The 23,422-nt window shown below is 47.5% G+C and overlaps 1 protein-coding gene across 3 annotated transcripts; it reads left to right on the top strand.

The window, feature by feature from the left end:
* Positions 1-17,463: 17,463 nt before the first annotated feature.
* LOC123581134 (putative speedy protein E7) lies at positions 17,464-23,030 on the top strand. Of its 3 annotated transcripts, none has more exons than XM_045446894.1 (9): positions 17,464-17,549; positions 17,983-18,095; positions 18,563-18,679; positions 18,863-19,057; positions 20,617-20,675; positions 21,023-21,108; positions 21,632-21,806; positions 21,898-21,995; positions 22,843-23,030. In XM_045446894.1, exons 2-8 carry the CDS (start codon positions 18,080-18,082, stop codon positions 21,955-21,957), a joined length of 708 nt encoding a protein of 235 aa, XP_045302850.1. In that variant the 5' UTR covers positions 17,464-17,549; positions 17,983-18,079; the 3' UTR covers positions 21,958-21,995; positions 22,843-23,030. The 3 variants fall into 3 exon arrangements, with proteins under 3 accessions (XP_045302850.1, XP_045302848.1, XP_045302849.1); XM_045446892.1 differs by having other exon boundaries at positions 17,484-17,615; XM_045446893.1 differs by lacking the exon at positions 17,464-17,549 and adding an exon at positions 17,651-17,768.
* Positions 23,031-23,422: the final 392 nt, after the last annotated feature.

Raw genomic sequence — 23,422 nt, 5'->3', positions numbered from 1 at the left:
GCAGAGAAAAATGGCTGGTCTAGCTTGAACTAACAGAGTTACGTTCTCTCCCTACCTTTTGACCAGTGCTCCGTGAGAAACTCATGCTCAGAAGTAGAAATAAGATGGGAGGGGGTGGGGGGCAGTGGAAAGTAGGTTAAGTCCTTCGTATTCTGAAACACTGACATCATTTTCTAGGTTTGGATTTTTACAGCTAGCACATGAGACATTTTACCTCCTCTGTCAAAGCGTCATTTTCAAAATATTAGAAAGGTGTCCTCATACTGTCAAATATATATTAAGCAATTTCTGGAATGCTGTAGCCCCCTGTTCATCTATGCAGCTCATCAGTGAGGGAGCCAAGAGGACGGTAAAGCTGGTTCACAGCATTAGAGAAAAGACATGGGCAGTCAGGGGGGATAACACTGCAATAAATAGTGTCTTTGTCCAGTTGCGTTGCTGTAACAGAATCCCATAGACTGAGTAGCTTATAAGCAAGAAAAATTCATTTCTTACAGTTCTGGAGTCTGGGAAATCCAAGATCAAGGTGCCAGCAGATGAGGTGCCTGGGGAGGACCCGCTTCCCAGATGTTAGCTACCCAGCTCCTCACTGTGTCCTCACGTGGCAAAAGGGGACAGGGGATCTCCCTGGGGTCCCTTTCATAAAAACACCAGTCCCATTCGTCCCCTAGTCATCTCCCAAGGGCCCCACCCCCTAAAACCATCACTTTGGGAACTAGGATTTCAACACGAATTTGAGGGGGACACAAACATTCAGTTCACTGCGCTAAGTTACATATAAAACTAGTTCATATTCGATGGTACAATAAAACTGTAACATCTGTGGTTATCTTTTCAACCAGACAGAAGTCGTTTGCATTTTTACCAGGTTGAAAACTATATGTGACTTACCCTCTGTAAGTTAATGTGTAACTTCACAGAGTCTGAGTCCTAATAACTAGTAAATAGTACATAATTCCATGTCTCCTTCTCTCTCTGCCCATCCCCTGCTCCCGCTCTTTCTCTCTCAAAAATAAATAAACATTTTGGGGCTCCTGGGTGGCTCAGTCGGTTGGGCGTCTGACTTTGGCTCAGGTCACCGTCTCATGGTTCGTGAGTTTGAGCCCTGCGTTGGGCTCTGTGCTGTAGCTCATAGCCTGGAGCCTGCTTCGGATTCTGTCTCTCTCTCTCTGCCCCTCCCCCACTCACACGCTGTCTCTCTCAAAAATAAACATTAAAAAAAATTAGAAAACAAATACATAAATGTTTTTTAAAAAGTGTTATGGGTGGGGGGATGGGCTAAATGTGCAAAGGGCATTAAGGAAGACACTTACTTGTTGGGATGAACACTGGTGTTATACATAGGGGATGAATCACTGGAATCTACTCCTGAAATCACTATTGCACTATGTGCTAACTTGAATGCAAATTAAATAATTAATTAATTAAAATTAAAGAAAAGTGTTATTAGCAAATAGTACATGAAACAAAGATACATCCCCCTAGAGATTGAATAACCCTTCAGTGGACCTATTAGACATGCTCAGGTACAACACCGAAAACACATGACGAAGGGATCCTTTTTCCTCATCTCCAAGTTTGGGGTAATTTTTCTTAACACCTCCTAGGCCCCTTGCCAGCCATTTGGGCAGCTTCCAGAAAGTCAGTGATGATGGCTGAGTGACAGCCTCATGACCAAAGCAGAGTCTTAGGCAGCTCCACTCCTCTCTGAAAATGAACTGCGTGCTAAAAATGAAGCATAATGGGGCGCCTGGGTGGCGCAGTCGGTTAAGCGTCCGACTTCAGCCAGGTCACGATCTCGCGGTCCGTGAGTTCGAGCCCCGCGTCGGGCTCTGGGCTGATGGCTCAGAGCCTGGAGCCTGTTTCCGATTCTGTGTCTCCCTCTCTCTCTGCCCCTCCCCCGTTCATACTCTGTCTCTCTCTGTCCCAAAAATAAATAAATGTTGAAAAAAAAAATTAAAAAAAAAAAAAAAAAATGAAGCATAATATTAAATAACAAATTTCAAATGGCCACATACAAAATTTTTTTAAAGGTTTTATTTTTAAGTAATCTCTACACCCAATATGGAGCTGGAACTCAGAACCCCAAGATCAAGAGCCGGGCGCCCCAAATGGCCATATACAAAATTCAGGGAAATTCAAGCACACAGGGATAACCTGGTACCTTTACACATCTTTACATTTTGTCATCACAGATCAACTTATTTTAACCTTTCCCACTTAGCTTGGAAGAGACACTTGAACCTGTCCTCTAAATGTCAGTCTGCAACCTCAGGCTTAGCCACTTGGGTTACAGTTATGGAGTAAGAGCTGAGGGATTGGGGAGAGGCAGGGCCCAGGATCACAGAACAAGGGGCTGGCAGGCGGGTAGACCAGACACCAGGAAGCATCTAAAAACCAACGGTTAACTCATATCTTGAGTCAGAGACACAGCCCTTATAGTCATCCGGGTGATTCAGTCAGTTGAGAATCCGACTTGAGCTCAGGTCATGATCTCACAGTTCATGAGTTCGAGACTCACATCAGGCTCTGTGCTGACAGCTCCGGGCCTGGAGCCTGCTTCAGATTCTGTGTCTCCCTCTCTCTCTGCCCCTCCCTTGATAGCACTCTGTCTCTCTCTCTCGCTCTCTCAAAAATAAATAAACATTAAAAAAAATTTTTTTTAAGTAAATTAATACCAAGTGGCGATAAGCAACACAGAAACAAGCAGGGTTAGTTAAAGGATAAAAAGAATGAAGGAGGGTTATTTTATTGCAGGTGCTCGTGAAATTTCTTGGGTCACACCTGGCCTCTTAACATCCTCACCACAACCAGTGTATCCACAAAAGCAGATGAAATCCTTCTGTAAACTCAAGTGAACTAGAAAAACTATTTTTAATGCTTGGGCAAGTCCCTGGAATAGAAACGTTTTGTTAAAAGTTTTCCGATGTTTTGGTATTTTAATAAAGACCACATGATATGAGGCTTATTTCCTGGTTATTAAAAAAAAAGAAGAAGAAGAAAAAGAATGATGACGAGGGGAAGCCTCTAAGATAGGGGACCTGAAGGGAATGGAAGAGCTGGCCATGCGCATATCAGAAGGAAACTATTCCAGGCAGAGAAAACAGCTAGCGCAAATGTCCTGGGGCAGGTGCACACTTGCATATTAAGGGACTTCAAGGAGTCTGGTAAAGAGAATTTGAAGTGAAGGGAACTGAGTCAGAGGTAAAGATACAGAGGCACCACACCCCAAACCATGGAGCGCTTTGTGGGCCGAGAAAAGGCCTTAGAATGTTTTTCTGAGGGAAATGGAACTGAGCCGGAGAGTGGAATGATATGACTTGTTTTCACAGGCTGCAGAGAATAGCCTGCAGTGAGGCAAGGGGAGAAAGGAGTCTAGCCGGGCAGCACCATCAGTGTCAGATGGGGCACGATGGCAGCTGTGAGTGCCGGCGTCGGGAGAAGTCAATGGATTCTGGACATATTTCCGAGAAAGAACAGACAGGATCCCTCATGGCTCAGGCATCAGGTGTGAGAGAAAAAAAAAAAAGTCAAAGACGACTCCAGGGTTTTTGCCCTGTGTAGCTGGGAGAAAGGAGTGGACCTTTGCAGAGACTGGGAGGGTGGGGACCTGGAGAAAGAACAGGCTAGAAAGGGAGCGCAGATAAGGGGTTCAGTTCAGGATGTGCCAAGTTCAAGACCCCTACGAGACATCCAGGTGGAGACATGAAGTGGGCGGTTGGCTGTACACGTCTGGGGTTCAAGGAAAGTTGAGACCCGAGACTTACACTGAACGGCAGGGACCGTGTGGTTGGTATGTGACATGTTTGTACGCGCACAGGCACCCGCGCACCCACTGCAGGTAGTAGTGCGTGTGGCTGACATCAGTTTGGTCATAGATGTTTGGTGGCAGATACACAAAAATCCAAAGCCAGACACAGCTACTCACTTGGAGAGTGTGGAGAGAAGGCGAGAAAACCCCGCAAATGAGCCTGGGGCCCTCTAGCATGTTTGTCTGAAATAGGCTTCATGTGGTCACCCTCCAGAAGCATCTAAGACACCCACCGTCCAAACACTTTGGGCTGATCTCCTCGGGGACAGGGTCTGGTCCTGCATCCCAAACCCACTTCCATTCCTCCTCCACCTGAGCCTTCCCTACGGCCTCCCGCCTCACTGGCCGCGCATACACCACACCCACTCCCTGGAAACCCAAGTTCACACCACTGGCCTTTGTAGGGCAGTCTCCCCAGCCGCTCCCTTCTCTGATTCGTTCCTACTATGCCATCTAAGACCATTCGACCCCCGTCTTTCCCACAAGCCCTGCTCCGTGCCCCATGGAGGGAGCTCCCCATGAAATCCCCTCCCTGGCCAGGCCTAGGCTCCTGATCTTTACCATTAACCTGGCACCAATCATTGTTGTCCTGGACCAGGGCGCTTTCTCTCTCCTGGCGAGGGAGACGCCTCCATATCTAGTGTCCTAACTTCCCGAGTGCTTGGCATTGTACCCATCACAGAGACGCATTCAGCAGATGTCCGTTCATAACGCTGATGCAAATGTGTGGGCAGAGAAGCGCAACTATCCTGGCACCCTATGTGACCGGTGCCCCTGCATGGCCCCCAGCCAGGCCCACGGGCAGGCTTTCACCTGTGCCAGCAGGGTGAGCTTTGTCCTTCTGATCATCCGTGCTCAGCCCAGCACCCTCCTGCTTCTTATGAGAGAAAAAACACAGGGCTTTTTCCTCCCACACTATGACTTTCCACTCTGGCCGCACTGAAGCTGGAAGAGAACAGGACGGGGGTCCCCTGGGACCCCTTGCCACAGCCCCCGTGACCACCCTCTCCAACCAAGTGCCCCCCCTCAGATGAAAGAGCCCTCCTCCATGTGTAAATTATTTCTAAATTGAATATACTGTTTAATGTGTTTCAAAACTGAAAGAAAATACTTCTCCCAAAATTATAGCCGTTTTGTAACTAAACCCCACAGTTTCCCAGCTCCTTCCAAACCTACCTATTTTAAAACAGAAAAATGCTGCTGTTTCCCAACGTGTTCTTTATTGAGTAAGCCAGGGTGTGCTCAGCAGAGCACTTTCCCCTCCAGGATCCTCCTAGGACTATCAGATTAAAGACAAATTAGGTAACAGGGCATGCTGCTCTCTTCCAGAGAGATTTTGAAAGCCTGGTTTTAAGGGAGGTGAGGGAACACCAGAACACGCACCAAGGGGAGGCAGGCAGGTCCCTGTCACCGAGACCGGCCACAAGGAGAAGCGGACCCCCAGGGAAGACATGGTGTCTGGACGTCAGAGGGCTGTGGGCCAGAGACGGCCTCCCACCGCCCACCGGGCTGGCGGGGTGGGCCTCCCAGAGTCTCCCAACACTGAAACAGGACCCCTAGACCTGTTGAAAAAAACAAGCTACGGTCCAGAAGTTCATGGCGTGACATTTTCTAGTGTGTAGTCATTGCTCTCAGTGAAAAGATCAAGACACACGCCCTCCTTAACCAAGGCTTTAGATGGAGTGAACTTCAGCCAGGTTTGACCCTGGGCCTTAACCTCCATGTGTGTCATCAATTGATGCCTGGACTCTCACCACTGAACCATACATAAACCAGGGGTTCTGCAGTAACCACAGCCTCAGAAACTGGTAATCAGTCAATCAATCAATACATACATACATACATACATACATACATAAATGACAGAGAGAGAGAGAGTCTTCTTTTCCAGAAGCCAAATTTTACTTTGTAATAAATAAATGACCCTGTCTAAATGCCACAGATCACATGATCTGGAGCTACAACGGGGCCCACAGACAGCGGCAGGTGTCTGCCGTGAAATATGCAGGCTCACACTGACAAAACCCACTCCCTGGGAGAGGGTCGAAGGACTCTGAGCGAAGCAGCCGTTTTGCACTCAGAAGGTTCAGAGACACCATGAGCAAGGAGCCTTCTAAAGGAAAACACTGTCACTCAGGTGCTGCCAGAAACCAGGATGCCCCCAACAGATGCAAAGGGCACGTCAGTCGTGAAAACCATGCAGAAAGTTCCAGCCCAAAGCTGAGTCGACATGTGCTTCAGCCCCCATAACTCTTTTTTCAATTGGGAGTCAGTTTTCACCAGGTGTGAGACACAGCGCCACTGACCCCAAGCCAAGCATGCGGCAGCAACCTTCCTTAATCCAGACACTTGTCGTCTTGGATTTAAACTTGACCCTGCCTGCCCCTGCTGCACGTGGGATAAAGGTCAATCCAGCGTGCCATAAAAGTCTCCATGATTAATCACTTCCCACCAGATTTGACAGCCACAGATATTTTTTCCTTTCGCCTTCAGGCACTCTCCCAACTCAGGATGAATTTGGAACTGCCACTTGAGGCACGCACGCAAAATGGACACATGAGGCTCAAAGGACACTCAGGAAATGCGACTCACACCTGTATGGGGTCAGGGTATACCTAGTTTCATCAGGAGGACAATGCAAGGCTTTCTACGGCACCAGTTCAAAACTGGGGTCATCTCATCCATAGATATGGAATCATCTTTTGCCTAAAAGCTACGTACCTTAATTACATGTCCAACAAACTTCTTGAAAATCGTTGCACAGATAGATACCACACGGATGTCAGGAAGGCCAGTTATATGTCCTGGACTAAAAGTGCCCCTTTTGGAAACAAACTGGTGTGGTCACCTTGGAAAACAGGCAGTATCTTACAAAGCGTCCATCCATCCCACGATCCAGCAAACCAGCTCCTGGGTATTTACCCGAGAGAAATGAAAACAGACATCCACACAAAGACCCGCACAAAGCAGCTTTCTTCATAATCACCAAAAGCTAGAAACAGCTCAAATGCCCATCAGCTGGTGAAGTCCAATATGGTGCATCCATGCAGTGCAAAACCACTCAGCAATAAAAAGGAACCAACCACGGACATATACAAGGGCATGGACAGGTCTCAAATCGATTATGCTGAGTGAAAGAAGCCAGATACAAATACCAAATGCTATTTGGTTGCGTTTACATGAAATTCTAGAAAAGGCAAAATTATTGTGATAGAAAACAGGTCACCCATTGCTGGGGCCAAAGGGAGGGGGTTATTCCAAAGAAGTTAAAGGGAACTTCTTAGGGTGCTAGAATGTTCTATATATCACTTGTGGTGGTGGTTACATGACTATATATAATTATCAAAATTCATTAAAGGTGCAACAGATTAATCAAAATAGACTATTTTTATAATGTAAATTATATCTCAATTTTTTAAGTTTATTTATTTATTTTGAGAGAGCGTGAGTGGGAGAGGGGCAGAGAGAGAATCCCAAGCAGACTCCGTACCGCCAACACAGAGCCTAATGTGGGGCTTGATCTCACAAAACCGTAAGATCATGACCTGAGCCAAAAGCAAGAGTTGGATGATTAACCAACTGAGCCACCCAGGTGCCCCATATCTCAATATTTTTAAAAGATCCCACCTACTGACTCCAAAAAAAAAAAAAAAAAAAATCAGTCTACAGGTTCTGTTGCTGTCCTTCTTTACCTTACTTGTTGTCTCAGCCTCTGTTCCTACAGAAAGAAAAGCTGTGGTTACAGTAAAAAAAAAAAAAAGAGGCTGGGAGGGATCCTTTGCGTCCTGTCCCTTTGAAAACAGCGTGGTCTGTGTCAGGACAGTGACACACCTTCAGAAAGCCAGAATGGGGTCCACAGCCTGGCCATCAAACGTCCCAGGAAAAGCAGACATGAAGTGTTCGACCCCAGAGATGATGCATTCTGTCACCCCACAAAAGAGGGGTCTCCACCAAGGAGGGCGGTGTCCAAGGTGATTACCCATGCAAGACCAACTGGAGAACAGGCAAGATCGAAGAAGGGTGTTCCAAGTGCCCAGAGAGGAACCCTGGCCTCAAGGATCAACCCTGTGAGCTCCTGGACCACGAGAGAAAGGCCAGCATGATCTTTAGAAATTCGCCAGGAGACAATGTGAAGAATCCCACAGAGTACGTGCCATGAGCATCTGTATAAGACAAGTCTGTAACAGTCAGAGGGAAGGAACACAGCAATGTAAGTACTGAAACATGTCACCCCTGTAAGATCTGGCCAGACTCTAGGGAACCAAAATGCTTCCTTCCTCACTAGGAAAAAACAAAAACAAAAACAAAAACATGAAGCATCTTCATATTTAGGGGGCAAATGATAAAGGGCAACTAAATTATTTTTGCAAATTTACACATACACCAAGCCCGGGCAAATTCTTGAGCAAGAGTATGAGGCACCCACGGTCAATGTTGGCAGATCAGCACACTGACCGCATTCCCTTCCCACTGTCTTGCTCTTCTGGAAAGGTGTTGGGCAAAAGCACAGAGAACCAAGGCTACCACATTACATGCCAACCACTGGTACCAATTTCTGTGAAATAACAAAGAAATCATCACAGATTCTATTGAAACCAAAACCCCGAATAACACCAACAATACCACAATAGTCCTCAAATGAAAGGTTGCAGCTGCCAGGCCTGGAAGGACCGTGGGGGCTCCCCCAGCTGTGGACCTCAGTCTCTGTTGAATGCTGCCCCCACATTCCAGATTTCAAAAGCCACAGGAAGGTGCCGGGCCCTTTGCAACCAAACTCCAGGGAATCTGCAAAAACAGAGGAGGCTAGCTAATGCTCTGACTCAGCAAGGAACACACAACCTTCACATTTCCCAGGGCACCTTGTCGAATGAGCTGGCCCCACTCTCTGCCTCCCCTTCCTCCCGGCGGCTGTGCTCCTCACCATTCTCTGTGTTCTTTAGCCTCCCCAGGAGAAGGAAGGGCTGGGCCTATCCAGTCCTTGTTTAGTTAACAGAAGAAGAGCCAGTGATAAGGGGAAAGATTGAAACCACGAGTGAAACGTCCAGGGTCTGGGAGCACGTGAGTGGCCAAGCAGGATCTGCATTCGATCAGCCTTCTCCCCATGTCCACACCCCAGACATAACTAGGTGGTGTTTTAAATCACCTGCCTAAAGCTGAGATACAAACTAAGCTTCTCTCTTGAAAAGGGAGCTTCTCAAATGCCAGCAGATGCATCCCAGAACCATGGCCAAAGACAGAGGTCAACTGACCGGGGATGCGGGTGCCGTGGGAAGCCATGACCAAGATGAGCACGTCCTGAGATGCCCCAGGTCTGCTCCAGCCACCCCCTCACAGTCTACCTGGGCCCTCAGCCTCAGCCTCTGTTTCCCCTTCTGTAAATGGGGCACTGTGTTGTCACATGAATGTGTCATAAGGAAAGAATGAGATGAAATCTGTGAAAAGCAAACTATAAACTGTTAAGCGAGATGATTACAGGAGCCAGCTCCCAGAAGTTATTAACGTCCATTTAATAAAAAGTCCTTACCCACGAAGAGCCCTTTAATTACCAGCCAACAAATATCTCAAAGCGTAAGCTCACTGCTCAGTGGATGATGTGATTTTTTTAAAAAACAATAAAACTAGAGGGGCGCCTGGATGGCTCAGTCGGTTAAGTGTTCGACTTCACTCAGGTCATGATCTTGCGGTTTGTGAGTTGGAGCCCCACGTGGGGCTCTGTGCTGACCACGCGGAGCCTGGAGCCTGCTTCAGATTCTGTGTCTCTCTCTCTCTCTCTCCCTCTCTCCCTCTCTCTCAAAACTAAACAACAACAGTAAGACTGGAATTCTGCACTTCAGTGAGTTGTACCTGCCTCTGGGCAGCTAGGCCCATTGGCTGCAGGGATAAAGCAGAAATCTAGGCCAAGCCTTCACTTGGAAAGCTGATCCCTTCCAAACACGGAACCCCAGTTTAACCGGAAAGTGCTAGCTACTGTGCAAGACCTGATCCCTGGCCACAGTGGGTCAAGGAGTCTCTGAGCTAGAGCTCTTCTCCCTCCAGCTTCCTCTCCCCACTACAGGGACCACGTCTGTCTGTCCATCTGCTGGGCAGCTGTCTACCAAAAAGATTCTTGCTTTCACTCCCTGAACTTCCTCCCCTCTCTGCCTAGACTTGGGCTCAACAACACTCTCCTCTTGTGCTGAGTAGACAGTGACAAGGAAAAGAGTGAGAACACTCACAGTACCACCTCATTCCAGATGCTTCTAAATGCACCATTAGTTCATTTTAAACCTCCGGGCAACTCCAACAGTAGCTATCATTTAGCTCGTATTTTACCAAAGACACAGAACAAAGAAATGCCAATATAGGATTCAGGTACAGGCCCGCCTGCGGGCATCCCACCGGCCCCCCAAAGACCCCAGCCTTCGGACATTCACCTTGAGGCACGGCCGGCCCTCCTCCCGAGTCTGAGCTCTGTGGGGGCAAACTGCCTTTTAACTGACTTATATCTACCACAGAACACATCTCTCACCAGATGTACTAGAAAGTTTCATTTTATCAAGTTTCACTTTATTTTTGGGAGGTTTTTAAAATAAAGTGAATCTGTAATTAAGAGGCTGACCCACAACAATATATAGCAGTTGACCCCAAGAGGATGGTTCAGGGTAGGTGGGCAGACACTTCCTGTGACTCCCGCCCACTTTGGGTCAATGTGCCTGTGGCCTATCTGTGGCAATGCTGTGGGACATTTCACAGGCCATAAAGTCCAGTGGCCAGGATGAGGACTTCAAGCTTCCCAGCCTCCCCAGGCTCATTCCAAGGAGAGTCTTGCTGAGGGAGAGACTCCTGGGACCTTCCACCTGTGGGGCAGGAGAGTGACACAGTATGGTTAACAAGTCAGCCTGCCTTGCTCCTGTCCTCCGAGGATCTGAAGCTGTGACCTGGTAACATCTCAGGAAATTCTGGTGACCTAAGATTGGTCCAAATGAAGCTGTCCTCAAGTGAGTCCCTGAGGTGGAGGGGCAAGTCCTAGATGTAGCCACACATGAAGGGGTCTGGGGCAGGGGTTCTGAGGAGAGGATGGGGGTGAGGAAAACATCTTCTTTCTCATAAGACCACCGTCATAAGAAGATATCACGTTGCCTAGCCCACTCAAGAGAAAGTCCTAGAAAAAACAAACTTAGTGTCCACACACCATCTCATACCCATTAGGATGGCTGCTATCCCAAAACAAACCCAAACAGAAATTACAAGTGCTGACAAGGATGTGGAGAAATTAGAACCCTTATGCACTGTTGGTACGATTATAAAAGCTTCTGTGGAAAACAATATAGCAGTTCCTCAAAAAATTGAAAATAGAATGACCACACAACCCAGCCATCCACTTCTGGGTACATGCTCAAAAGAGCTGAAAGCAGGTCTCAAAGCAATATTTGCACACCCATGTTTTTGGCTGCACTATTCACAATAACTAAATTGTGAAGGCAACCCGAGTGTCTATTGATGGATGAATAATAAACAAAATCAGTACGTGCTCATAATGGAATATCATTCGGCCTTAAAAAGGAAGGAAAATCTGACACGTGCTGCAACATGGATGAATCTTAAGGACATGACGCTCAGTGAAAGAGAGTTGTAAGATTCATAGAGACAGAGAGTCAAATGGCAGTTGCCATTTGTGGGGAGAAGGCAATGGGGAGTTAGTGCTTAATGGGGGCACTTTCAGTTTCACAAGGGCAGAACTTAGGAGATGGGTGGTGATGATGGTTACACAACATGAATGTGTTAAATACCACGGAACTATATACTTAACAATGGTTAAGGTGGCAGGGTGCCTGGGTGGTTCAGTCAGTTAAGCATCGACTTCGGCTCAGGTCATGATCTCGCGGTTCGTGAGTTCAAGCCCCACGTCAGGCTCTGTGCTGACAGCTCAGAGCCTGGAGCCTGCTTTGGATTCTGTGTCTCCTCTCTCTCTGCCCCTCCTTTGCTCACATTATCTCTCTATCTCTCTTAAAAATAGATGAACATTTAAAATTTTTTTTAAATGGTTAAGGTGGCAATTTTTTTTTATTCTCAAGTTAGTTAACATACAGTGCAGTCTTGGCTTCAGGAGTAGAAGCCAGTGATTCATCTCTTAGATATGACACCCAGGGCTCATCCCAACAAGTACCCTCCATAATGCCAAGATGGCAATTTTTATGTTATATGTATTTTAGTGCAATTTTTTTAAGTGTCCACATATATTAAAATTAGAAGTGCCCACCCAGTCCTTATTGACCAGATTGCACTTCTTGTTTTGCTGGGATGTGTCTCCTCTTCGGCTTCATATCAAGCTGATGCCAGTTTTATTAACGGTAGGGTGAGATTCAGATGGACTTTCCTCCAGAGAATCTAGGATGGACGCAAGAAGCTGGCAACTTGTCAGTACCAAAGAACAGGAAACTAAGTCACCGACGGTTCAGAAGGTGTTGGCTCTGCCCCTCAGCTAGGCCCCGCAGGACTCTGGGAGGGGGCACCCCTGCCCTCTGGGAGGGGCCTGGGGTCTCTCCTTCTGAAACTGGCCATTTTGGGAAAAGAGGAAAGGGCAGACTAGACCAAGGACCAGGTGACAGTCCACAAAATGTGTTATCATTGTCCTTCCAGGTTCTAAATGTTTCTTTCTATGACTCACAAAGGTTAACCGGGAGGCTCCTGAATTAAAAACCCTCAGGGTTTTCCTTTTATAGACTGTCCTCAGGAGACCTCTCACTGAGTGTTCCCTCTGTCCTCATCCCCAACTGGCAGCTGCACTTAGCATGTGTGTTTACAGAAATACCAGTAGTTATTGCATGTTCCTCTCCATGTGATTAAGCATTGCCATAAAGCCCAGGCTGGATTAGAAATAGATCTTTTCCTTCTGAGGAAGGCCGAAAAGAGCATAGCTGGCGGCCGTGGCGGCAGTGTGCATCTTGCGCCACCTACTGGCCACTGTTGGATCACACAGCAAAAGCCGAAGGCCTGGTCAGGGCTTTGGCACCTGCCAAGGAACCGACCAGAAACACTGCCCCACCCACCCTGCAGGGTGGAGGGTGACTGGGAAATCCCACCAATCAACTGCTCCACACTGGAACCTATCTCCAGACTTGTGCTCCCTACTTTGGTAGCTCCAATCACCTGATCTATTATAGAAGGAAACAGTCCGTTGAGTCTCTTGCTCCCAGGAGAGGGCACTTCAGGACAAGACAAGGGGAACTTCTATCGTGGAATTATTATACACGTGTTCAGACTTGAAGATGAGGGACTACACCTCACTATGGCTTGCAACTTTGTAGTATTTGCCAGGTAGCGTTTGACAGAATGTTTTGATCCTTTGATCCTCGTAACAGCTGTATGAGATACATTCTATTATTCTTATTTTAGAGGTGACGAAACCAAGAGGTTCAATCGCTGGATTAAACAGCTTCCTAACACACAGAGGGAAAGGTCAGGGTACCTGTTGGGAAGAGGAACTATAACATAACGGTTCTTTTTTTTTTTTTTTTTTTGTCTGTCTTCCAAAGCCAACACACCAATATACAGACATCCAAGTACTGCGTTAACAGTGTGGAAGATCCTGTTTGAAAGTTCCACAGGCAAATGAACATCCCCAGTTTGGCAGCCACTGCTTCATTTCTTGGTTCATTTCAACAAATATGAATTGACCACCTTCTGGGGCCCAGACTGAGCAGCTGGTGGAAACTACTTCATCACCTACCTTACGGTAGGGGTACTCTGGATGCCAAAAAACTAATTTTAACTAATGGAGACCTGCCATCACTGGAGATATTCACGTTCTGAAGCCCATTCACAAAGCGTCTGGAGCCATTATGAGGCCACATACGTAAAATCTCCGAGAGTGAACACTTCAAACAGGATGACATCCATGGAAGTGTGTGGCCTAATGTGCTCATTAAAAAAAAAAATAATAGTGTCCTGTTTAGAGTCACACATGACATTTTAGGAAAAGAACTCATTGTCAGGACAACCTTCCTAGAAACAGCAGGAGATCCAGCCCTTCAGAAACAGGATTCTAGAAACTGTCTCCCCACCAACCCTAAACCCCACTCCGCTCCCTCCTTCCTATATGGTCCCAGATAACCATCCTGCAACATGCCTAGTCTGTCCTGAAAAAAAAAGAAGGAAAATGCAGTATGATCCCACTGTTAACCACTGGCATTTTTAAGAGTATGTCTTACTCTAAAGAAGGAAGGAAGCCTCCAGTTTAATATGAGGTAGAGTGACAATGCCTCCATGTCTTGTAATCCACCTGACTGAGGAAGGGAAGCCTGCTGTACAGTCACCCTGCAAAAAGAGCCCAGATGACATCAGCAAACAGGACCCAACTTTTAAGAGAAAATCCAGATTACTTGTTTGGGAGCTCCTTACACTCAGTTTTTTAATATCAATTACAAAAAAACATAAAAACAAATATTTTTAAACCCTCGTCTATACTTCTCTGTGGTTTTAATTTTTTTTTTTTATTTATCTATTTATTTGGAGAGAGACAGAGACAGCATGACCAGGGGAGGGGGAGAGAGAGAGAATCCCAAGCAGGCTCCGTGATACCAGCACAGAGCCCAATGTGGGGCTTGAACCCACAAAAGCATGAGATCATGACCTGAGCCAAAACCAAGAGTCAGACACTTAACTGACTGAGCTACACAGGCACCCCCTCTCTGTGGTTTTAGAAAGGACTATTCCTAATCGAGATGACCACACTCTGAAGAAACTGAGCAGTGAATTTTTTCGGCTGGCTTCATATAGTGAAGTCGCCTGAGAATTCAGTCACTCATTTACTAGGCACCTACTATGTGCCAGTAATTGTTCTAGGCAATTAGGATACTTCAATGAACAAAAGAGATAAAGACGTTGCCATTGAGGAGGTTATATTCTAAGAGAGGGAGACAGATCATAAGCTCTAATCAGAAGTGATATCGCATATAGTAAAAGCTGGTACGTGCCACGGAAAAGGAAAGAACAGAGTAAGGACAATCAGAAGGGCCAGTCAAGACAGAGGGAGTCAAAATTAAATTTCACATAGAGTGGTCAGCGTCGGCCGTTGAGGAAGTGACGTTTGAGCAGAGACTAGGCTTATTTAATGTTGGACCAGGCACTATGCAGACGAAGCATGAGAACAGACGAGTCTAGGAGCAGCCAGAAGATTCCAACAATGCGATTTGCTGAGGATCCACCAACAGGGTTAGGCACAAAATTTAGGAAGAGCGACCGGAAAGCTCTAAGATTGGAGACTTTGCAACAGACCTGATGGTGATGAAATAGGGAACCTGCCCAGAAAGTCCCTAACGGTCGGGCCTTTGAGTGGCCTTAACCAAAGCTGCAACACGCCGCACATGACCCAGTGACACACTGCAGGTGGCGTCAACACTCACCCCTGTATCCTTTGCGACAATGGAGGAAAACACATTTGGTGTTAGAAAAATCAGAAAAAAACGTTGCTGCTCACCAGTAAAATCTTTTCCGCGAAGGGACTCCACATGTGCAGCACCATGTCTGGAAGTTCTCCAGGCAATAATCTGGGGCCATCACAGGCCTCACTTCATCTGTTTCCCTTCTCTCAGAGACCACTCATCTGCACTGCCTCACATCCGATGTCTTGAAGTCTGACTTGGTTTTTTCTATTTAGTTATCTCAGGGGGGAGGGTAAATTCTGTCCCTATTACTTCACTTATGTGAAAGCACAAGTGTGGAGAGCAGTGACTTGAAGTTTGAGGACTGGATTAGAGCTGTAGACCCTCTGGTTGTCAACCACTGAGGAGACACTCCCCAGTCAGGAGAGCTCTCGAGCTCCCCAGCACATGGTTATTCTTCATGTGTGTCATAGATCGATGGTGGGCCCGTTCCTTCCTGCCCCTGTCATTACACATCCACGTCCTTGTCATGGCCTCATGGTGGGCGGAGTATATTTCCCCATGCTGGAAATATGGAGCTGGGCTCTGACTTGTAGCCCGACAAAAGCTGAGGTTTGCCATGTGCTCCCCGGCTGGTCTTGAACAATCACAGCAGCCGGAACACCCATCTCCCTGGACTCTGCAGAGTGAGTTTCTCCACTCAGCCCTGAGGGGTGTTTCCTGCAGAAGGTTGTGAGGACTGTCAGCTGGACGAACGGGGGAAATGTCGTTCAGAGCAAGTCTGGGTTAAGATACTGAGTGTGGCTTGGTCTCAAATGCACTGCACTAAGTAGAAGAATTAAAAATAATTTGGTACTTGTCTGAAAGCTCTGGTCACTAGTAGGATTCAACTTGTCTCCCCTAACAAGATAAACTCGCTAAAGCAAAAATAAGGTGCCCCTCACCGGGAGGATGGGCAGCCTTGATGTAAAGACTCTGTTAAGAGGATGAAAAGACGAACTACAGACTGGTAGAAAACATAGTAAAACCTTGGATTGCGAGTAACTCGTTCTGCGAGTGTTCCTTAAGACGAGCAAACATTTCTAGTAAATTTTAATTTGATAAACGAGAGTGATGTCTTGCAATACGAATAGTACGTGACAGCAAATGTCACATGATCACAACTGAGCCAAAGGTTCTTCTCTCTCTCTGTCTCTCTCTCTCTCTCTGCAGGATTGCGGGTGATCATCTCCCATGCTCAGATGCTCTGTCTCAGGCCACAGTGTTCGGCAGAAATCAGTGATTTTTCAGAACATTGGAAGGTGCCCACAGCTGGCACTAGTGTATTTTTTGTCACTCCAAAGCACCTATGGACAGGCCTTTGCTTTTCCATACAAGAGTGAGCTTAGCAATGCTCTGCTTCATTCTAGGCCATTAGATACGTTCCTTGTTAAAGTTGCACAAAAAGAAAAAGATTCCATTGAGTCAATAGATAGTAATGATTCTGTTAGTGATAGTGAAAGTTGTCCAACACAATAACCCTCCTCTCTCTTGTCTCCCAGCCACGAAAGTTTTCAAAGGTTTTCAAAGGTGAGTGCAGGTTAATTTGTTTATTTATCTTTATATTTTGTACTTTCTTATTTTGTATTATATTACAGTATGTAATCATTTTTATATGAATATTTTTGGGTGCTAGAACGAATCATCTGAGTTTCCATTATTTCTTATGGGGAAATTCACTTTGATATGCAAGTGCTTTGGATTACAAGTATGTTTCCAGAATGAATCATGCTCACAAACCAAGGTTTTACTATATTTGCAAACCATGGATCTTACAAAGGACTTGTATCCAGAATACATAAAAAGCTCTCAAAATGCAATAGTAAAGAAGGAAACAATTCAATTTCACCAGAGGATATACAGATGGCAAATACATGTGAAAAAGATGTTCAAAATGATGCGTGACTACGTGAATTACTTTTATTATGGATGAGGAACTAATCAGCTTTCAGGTTTGTGCTTTCTCAGTTTTTAATATGTGGATGCATTGCTTTCATCGGGAATCATTAATCGATTTGATTAAACACAAGATGAGTTTCAAAGCAGAGAGAATGTTGGGATAAGAGGAGGTTGAGTCCAGTCCTCTGGCTTGGATACTAACTCCCCTCCCCTTGAGGCCCATCGTCTTTTCCTCGAGCACCTTTTATAGACCAAAGAGCAGCTCCTAGTGGAATGGTGTGATGTCATCAGTGACTTGGGGCAAGGGCTCTGGAATCTTAGAAGCCATTTGATCTCAAACACCTGGCTACAGTCAGTGTTCTCACACTGTTCTGAGGCTGTGCTCTGAGTAAGTGTGAGGGGCCTAGATCCTGAGAGAGCCAGGACGTGTGTTCTGGGTGAGTGTTGCTCGTTCCTGTACTAGACTGGTGTGTAAGACCATCCAGCTTGGCCCTCATGGAAAGGTAACTGAGACTCAACTATCACTGCCCCTGGCCATTCTTCCCTTGAGCACTAGTCAGACCACAAGTTCTAATCCCAAATCCAAAGTGCTCTAGCCACGGTCAAGGAACACATCCTAGACAAGTTAAGTCACCATTTTCTCATCTATAAATCAGGTAAGCTATACATCTCAACTTACAGATCATTAGAAGGATTGAATGAGGTCATTCTCTATGTATTATTGATCAATATTGGAAGTTCAACAAGCAATCAATAACTGTTAGCTATTTTTACCATTCTAATTATTATCAGGTTTCACAAGGAGCAGGTTAAGCAAACAGAAATGGCCAGTCTGAATCAGGTTGATCCCTTCCCTCTTTTTGTATGCAGAGAAGACAGGACCCCTCTGGGCTCCACATCAGCTGCCTCAGAGACTGCTCCAAGCCAACAGGACGCAGCAAAGAAGAGTCAGAAGAAAAGGGTGTGCATGAAAGGGAAGGCAGGTGTGCGTGGTCATCTGGCCTCTAACCCTGGTTTCTGAACGAATAAAACTGATAGAAGACCATAGCTCCTTTCTCCTTCCTCCTCTCTACTCTCATGTGTTTGGATCTGCATAGGCAGGAGAAAGGGTGTTCAGGGTGAGACAGGGAGGTCACTATCATGTTCACTTTTATACCTACTAAAGACAGCTAGGACTAGAGAACTTCACATCTGTCTCTATAGAGGTATCCCCCAGGCAGAATGATCCATGGAAAGAGGCACAGGAGAGTAGATTTTGCCTGGCAAAGGAAGGGAAATAATAGCTCAATTCCTACCCTCCTTTATAGACAAGGGCAAAGGGGTGATGGTCATTCTCTTATCCCTTCAGATGTCACATGCAAAATTCTCAAGGTGAGTGGGCAAGGAAGCGCCTAGCATTTCCCCGGTGGGCCCCCTATGATGACACAGGGTCCTTCCTTTCTCCCTGCAGCTCCACAGAATAGGAGCCCTCTGGCCTCCAATTCTGCGTCTTCAGAGGTTGTCCCTGAGCAGAGAGCCAGGACAATGAGAGGCCAGAAGAAGAGGAGATGGACGGATGTGAAGGCAGGTATGTGTCCCTAGGCATCCCTCAGCTTCCCTGCACCAAGTGTCAGCTAATGCTGAGTAAATCACTTGTTATCTTATCTTCACAAGGCTGGGTCCAGTCTTCAGAGTGAGCTGCAAGGAAAGGACTCCACTTCTCAGGTGGGTCACATCCACACATTCTGAGTGACCGAGTCTGTTCCCGCAGGGACCCAGGAGAGAAGTGCCCCGGCCTCCAATTCCTCCACCTCTGAAGCTCTCTCTGAGCTGAAGTCCTGGAAGAAGAGGGGGCAGAAGAACATATGGACTGTCAATCATGTTGAGGGGACAAAACTCAGGATGAACAAGAGGAGAAGACCCAGTTACCGTCCTGAAGACCAAGAAGCATTCTACCGACTTCTGGGTGTGTGCTCTGGGCTGACGGAGCGTTCAGGGCCCTGCTGAGCTGAAAATCGTGTGGGAGGCAGTGGCTCTGGGATCGTGCTCAAACCTCCCCCAGGTGCTAAGCTCTAAGGTGTCCAGGTGGTGTGGACACAGAGTGACCCTGCTTCTTCTGTGGAGTTGGCAGGTTCTTCCTCTCTGAGACAAGTTCTTGGAGGGAGAGGATGAAGGGTCACACTAGGGAGTCCTCAACTGTCAAGACATTTCACAACCAACCAAGGGGTCCCTCCTCTACCCACTGAGATAGAGTCATGTATTCCCTGCAAGTAAGATTTTAGAGGTTAGTGATGAAAAGGCAACCTAGATCTTGCTGCCTTTGTGTTCAAGGTCGGGGAGACAAAAAACAACCTCATACAGAAATAGGCTGCTCTCAGCCAATGACAAACGTGAAGACATAAATTTTTTCAAAGGCAATGATGCCTGGAGATGGGGCCTGAGCAAGGATAGGGGAGCTTTATGAAATGGAGTACTCAGGGAAGGTCTGTCTGAGAAGGTGGCATCGGGACCAGAGGCAGGACTGAGCGTCACATATTTAGGGACAACACTGAGATCACATTGTCCAATACAGCATTCATTAGCCACATGGAGCTATTTAAATGTCATTTTACGTGAATTCAATAAGCTTTTAAAATTCAGTTTCTCGATCTCATGAGCCACATTTCAAGAGTGTGGTAGCCACCCATGTCTAATGGCTACCATATTGAACAATACAGATATAGAACATTGTCATCATCACAGAACGTTCTACTGAAGAGATCCAGACTGACTGGAGAGGGGTCAAGGAGCACGAAATGATTCATGACTCCTCCATCCCCACTGTGCAAATGTCATTGTCCCAGGCAAGGAATGAGGGATACACAGCACTGGACATTCTCAGGTCTTCACTGGAAAATGGGGCCTCCAGGAGACACCTCTAATCCCCAACAAGCCTTCTGGGAACAGGGGAAGCCATGTCATAATCTTTGGGAAGCAGACAGATCCAGGAGAGAAGGGGCAGGTGCCTAGTGCCTCGGGTTGGGGGGTGGGGAGGCTGCAAACTCACCACCACAGGCTCAGGGTGCTCAGTTAATCAGGTGGGGCAGGGAAACTCTGGACAGTCACAGCATGATAAAGTGACAAGGATGTGGTGTCACAGAGACCCATGGCCATATGCAAGCTTCTGGCTTGAGGCAAATTTGTTAAGCTTTGAGAGCCGGGTCACATCTCTGTGATAAAAAAAAAAAAAAAAAAAAAAAAAAAGTGCCCCCTGCCATCACATGGAAGATTAAATTATAATAGCAAACTCCATGCCCCACATTTGAAACTCACAATACAGGTGCCAGTGGAAGGAATAGCAGCTATTACTAATGTTAAGGTTCGTAAGCCTCCTGGAAGAAAGGAGGCTGCCTCCACTTCCATGAGACAAAGGAACTTGGAGAGGCTCCGGTTTTCCTCCTTCCCTCTGGGATGTCCCACAGCCCTTCACTCACATCTCCCAGAAGGGTTGCCCCAAGGCCCTCATCACTTTCCCTTCCTTTGCAGAGGATCCTGTTATCCAGAGCTTCTTGGAAGCTGACATTTTCCTCAAAGTGTCTGATAAGGTATCTGCTGCATAATGATGAGGGACCGAGGGGTCTACAGAGTCCCCACCCCATGAGGGCAAGAACAGAGAGCCAGATTTCTGCCCAGGCAGAAGGCCTGGAGAGACCTGCTCTCAGTGCCAGAGAAGGAAAGGACACACTGCCCGTGGCCTGCCCTGCCCACTGGAATCTTCTGCTGGCCTTCCCGTCAGCTCCCCTCCACATGCCAAAGGGCCTCAGCACAGCCTCCCTCCTCCACCTCTGCTGAGGGTTTCCCACTATGGCCGTTGGACGGGGCAGGACCCATGGCCTGTGCAGGACACTCTCACCCTTCTATTCACCCCTCACCTGCCTTCTACTCCACACAGTACCTGCTTTCCATGGTGGTGGAATATTTTGGCCGTGTCGGGCTGCCTGGACACCTCTACAACAGGATCCACTTCTTCCTGGCCCTGTGAGTGCCTCCCTGGGGGCCTGTTCTCAGTTCTGCCCAAACCCCCCTTCCCACAGCCTCACCAGCCCACCTGGGTGCGTGGCCATGCTATGAGCCAGAGAGTCCCCACTGGTAGTCCCTCTTGGCTGCAGAGCAGACAAAAGGTCTTCAGGGGTCAGACGTTCTTGGGGGAGAGGAAGGCAATGAGCAAGGTCCTGTGATAAAGAAGAGTCAGGAAACACCACTGGCTGCCCAGAGACTGCGTGATCCAAGAGAGGAGGCCACAGGGAAATGGCAGACAGCCAGAACCTTGACTCGGGCCGGGCACAGCATGGGTCCTGTAGGCTTAGTGTTGAGGATAGTCCTGCTGTCCCTCTGGACCCAGGCACCCTGCAGAGAGGGCTTCCCGGACCCTCCCTCCTGGATAGACCGACCCAGGCACCGGGTCCTCCGGTGTGGCCTCCGCAGACTCTCCCCACTGTGCTGCCTGAGGCTGGCTGTGGGCACTGGGGCCTGCCAAGCTTCCCTGCTTTTCCCATGGCAGCTACATTGCCTCCGACATGGAGGAGGACAACCCCACATCCAAACGGAGCATTTTCCAGTTCCTGCTGGGCAGGGAGCACTGGCCAGAACTCTACAAGGAGTTCCTGAAGCTGAAGGTGGAGTTCTTCCATGCAATGGGGCACCGAGCCTGGGTCACCCCGGAGTTGTGTGAGGAGGTCTGTGGGGGACGAGGGCCAGGAGGCACAGCCCAGAGGCGGTGGGGCTGGGCCCTTTCTCCAAGTGCTTACGTTGCTGTTTCCCTTTCAGATCCAGGCCCAGAACCCACATCACTGGGTCTGGAGTCGGGCACGCCAGTGCGCCCCCTAGGTCCCCAGGGAACAGAACGGGGGCTGCAGGTGGTCCCGGTGAGTGCCCCGGGGCTCTGCAGGGTTGGATAACCCCACCCTCCATGCCCCTGCGGTCACCTCCTAGGCTGGCGTGAAGAGGAAGCAGTATAGCATCCCTTAATGCATATTAGCATAGTAAGGGCTCTGAGAACTCCTGTGGTAAAGAAAGTAATTACCTGTGCTTATATCAAAATTCTCCAAATGATTTTCATTATGGAATCATGTAAGCAACACAAGATCCAAATTTGCATATCAAAAAAATTTTTTGGAAAGCTCCTGGAAATGCTGATCTAAGTAATGAAAACTTCTGCAGGGTTTTCGATCTGAGTTGAAAATTTTTAAACATAAATAAATGGAAGACACTGAAGTCATCCTTTCTGGAAAAGGGGCTGTTACCCTGGTGGCTCTTGGGAGGAAAGACAGATTATTTCCAGCATGTGATCAAAAGTGGTATTTGTTTTGCTCCCACATGAAGCAAGCCTAGTAGCTGGGTCCCTGAAGGATATGTCAAGGTCTCACTGTGTCATGGACAGAAGGAGTTCCCAGGGCTCCTGGTCTCTGCAGAAATAAAATCGCTGGGGGGGGGGGGGGGGGGGGAGAGGAGGGGGGTTGGAGGGGGGTTGGGGAACAAGCCCACAGAACTGTGAGGAAGTACACCATAGATGACACATTTATAGAAAACAATCACTTGACTAGCATCCACTCTTTAGAATATGTTTTCTTTAGTTTAAATTTAGTTTTTATATTTGGGTTTACTTGAAGTCAGGGGAGATCTTCAGTGAAATGCATCAGGAATCCTTTGCCTGGGGACACGGCTATACTAGAATAATCTTGTGAACTGAGCTCCCCCCTCCCCTCTTTGCAGGATGTGATGGAGCCTATTCTCATCCTACGAGAAAGAAGGTCAAGTGTGCTTTGTGATAAACCAAGTTTAGGATAAAGTTTAATTCATCCACAGGCTTTTTCCTTGAGGACAAACAACTATTATATATGTCAGAACCTCAATATGCCAAAGAATGACTGCCACAATAAAAAGGAGACAAATAATGTGTACTGGGGCTGCTCTTGGGTCTGGTCACTTGTAAGAGCAATGAGGGTGGCAGTTGATTTTGCCTGAGCCCCTTTCCAACATGCACCTTGTGGTGAGCTGATGAGAACTTCCTCACTCGAGAGTTTGCCTCTTCCACTCCGATCTCGCTTTCTTTTCTTGTAGCTCCCGCCCAACCCCTGCCTCCCCCTGCCCCGACACCAAGCTGCCGCCTCCTTCGCAGCCTCTGGGAGCTACACAGGGATAGCATCGGGCCTCCAGCTCTCCTCAGACCTGCAGGAAAGAGGGTGCAGGGAGAGCCAGGACCACCGCAGCCTGAATAGCACAGTGACCCCCCAACCTTCCAGTGGGTGTCAGCCAGCAAAGGCCCTGACCCCTGGATAACCTGGAAGGGTAC

Source organism: Leopardus geoffroyi, chromosome A3 (assembly GCF_018350155.1).
Source record: "Leopardus geoffroyi isolate Oge1 chromosome A3, O.geoffroyi_Oge1_pat1.0, whole genome shotgun sequence".
Taxonomy (NCBI): Eukaryota; Metazoa; Chordata; class Mammalia; order Carnivora; family Felidae; genus Leopardus; species Leopardus geoffroyi.
The sequence above is the reverse complement of the archived record's forward strand: the minus strand, read 5'-3'. Positions and strand labels throughout refer to the sequence as shown.

Excerpts from the sequence above, each read along its gene's own strand:
- LOC123581134 (XM_045446892.1), top strand. Across the intron at positions 19,058-20,616 it reads AGCATTCTACCGACTTCTGG|AGGATCCTGTTATCCAGAGC; the intron begins GTGTGTGCTCTG and ends CTTCCTTTGCAG. Across the intron at positions 21,807-21,897 it reads CCCCGGAGTTGTGTGAGGAG|ATCCAGGCCCAGAACCCACA; the intron begins GTCTGTGGGGGA and ends TTTCCCTTTCAG.